General features: G+C 44.0%; 1 protein-coding gene across 1 annotated transcript; it reads left to right on the forward strand.

Moving 5' to 3' along the window:
* The first annotated feature begins 222 nt into the window (after nucleotides 1–222).
* LOC112078951 (protein unc-50 homolog) lies at nucleotides 223–1,175 on the forward strand. Its single transcript, XM_024145053.2, has 3 exons — nucleotides 223–364; nucleotides 582–721; nucleotides 807–1,175. Exons 1-3 carry the CDS (start codon nucleotides 276–278, stop codon nucleotides 968–970), a joined length of 393 nt encoding a protein of 130 aa, XP_024000821.2. The 5' UTR covers nucleotides 223–275; the 3' UTR covers nucleotides 971–1,175.
* Nucleotides 1,176–1,629: the final 454 nt, after the last annotated feature.

The following is a 1,629-nucleotide window of genomic DNA, read 5'->3' on the forward strand; positions in this document are numbered from 1 at the left end:
CATTTTATATAGCTTGTATTGTAACTTGCATTGTACTATGTATTAGACCTAGATATTGTATGTACTGATATGTACGCTGTGTGTCATTTTAAATGCCTGTATTTCAGTCCTTTACTATGCTTTATGTGGACCCCAGGAAGAGTAGCTGATGATTTTCCAGCAGCTAATTGGGATCCTAATAAATATATTACAATTTACAATATTATCATCTTTATGCTTTTGTCCCTCGTCCTCTGTGTGTAGTGTCCACAGTGGGCTTTGGGCTGGTGCTGGACATGGGCTTTGTGGAGACTCTGAAGCTGCTGCTGTGGGTGGTGTTCATAGACTGCATCGGCGTGGGTCTSCTCATCTCCACACTCATGTGGTGAGTAGAGATTTACAGAAAGAGCTAGATGGACGTAAGGTATATGGAATGGRTGGAAGCTTGAGGCCAGATGGAGCCAGAAGCATCATATTGTGTGTATGTCTATCTGGTCCCTTCACATACAGGCTAGAGGTTGTCTTCGGGCTGTGCAAATGTTTAAATGCTGGTCCTTCCCCATGCTCTTCTAAAGGCCCTTTCCTGTCTGCTGTATCCCCAGGTTCATCACCAATAAGTACCTGCTGAAGCCGCCCAGTAAGGACTATGATGTAGAGTGGGGCTACGCATTCGATGTGCATCTCAATGCCTTCTACCCCCTGCTTGTCATCCTGCACTTCCTACAGCTCTTCTTTATAAACCGTGAGTGCAGACTTGTTATTCCACATTTCTAACATGTTAAGGTGTTATTTGTTTAACGGTGTCTGATCTCTGCTGTTTGTTTCAGATATCGTAGTGATAAACTCAGACTGGTTCCTGGGGTACTTTGTAGGGAACAGTCTGTGGCTGACAGCCATCAGCTACTATCTATACATCACATTCCTGGGATACAACGGTGAGGCCCCCTATAACAGTTTTATCAAATCTTTTTTTATAACTAAACCAAGATAGACCACAGCCTGTCGTTTCCAATGGGAACAAATGAGTCATAGTGGGCAGAACAAGCAAGGAGGTGGGCAGAGCCAGCGAGATCCTATTGGCCCGTTCTAGCATGCATCTGCATATTTCCGTTAGAGAAAACCTACTCTGTTAAGTGCCCATGTGCTGTAACACAATTCGCCTTTGCACTCCTAAACAATGTGGTTTTTTACAACTTTGGCAAAGGGTAAAGTCTAAGTCCACTCTGTTCATAACAGATTCTAGTTTTGGGAACAGAAAACTGTATTGAGATCAAATGTTTCAAAACTTGCAGAATGTCAGTCATCCTTCCTCTGCTAGCCACTGGGCTTCATTTTACATTTCAGTCATTTAGCAGATGCTATTATCCAGAGTAATCAGGGTTAAGTGCCTTGCTCAAGGGCATAGACATATTTCCCCCACCTAATCGGCTCAGGGATTCAAACCAGGACCCTTTCGGTTACTGTCCCAATGCTCTTAACCACTAGGCTACCTGCCCCTTCCTCTCACTGCCATATTTGGTAGTGAGTGGAAATGACAAGCGGATGCTTCACCTTTAAAGGGATAGTTCACTGGGGGTGAAACCATCAGAACCTCTAACAATGGTTACGTCTACCAACTGTATATTTACTCCAGTTCCTCTCTCGCTGTCC

Source organism: Salvelinus sp. IW2-2015, unplaced genomic scaffold (genome assembly GCF_002910315.2).
Source record: "Salvelinus sp. IW2-2015 unplaced genomic scaffold, ASM291031v2 Un_scaffold6571, whole genome shotgun sequence".
In the NCBI taxonomy this organism is placed as follows: Eukaryota; Metazoa; Chordata; class Actinopteri; order Salmoniformes; family Salmonidae; genus Salvelinus; species Salvelinus sp. IW2-2015.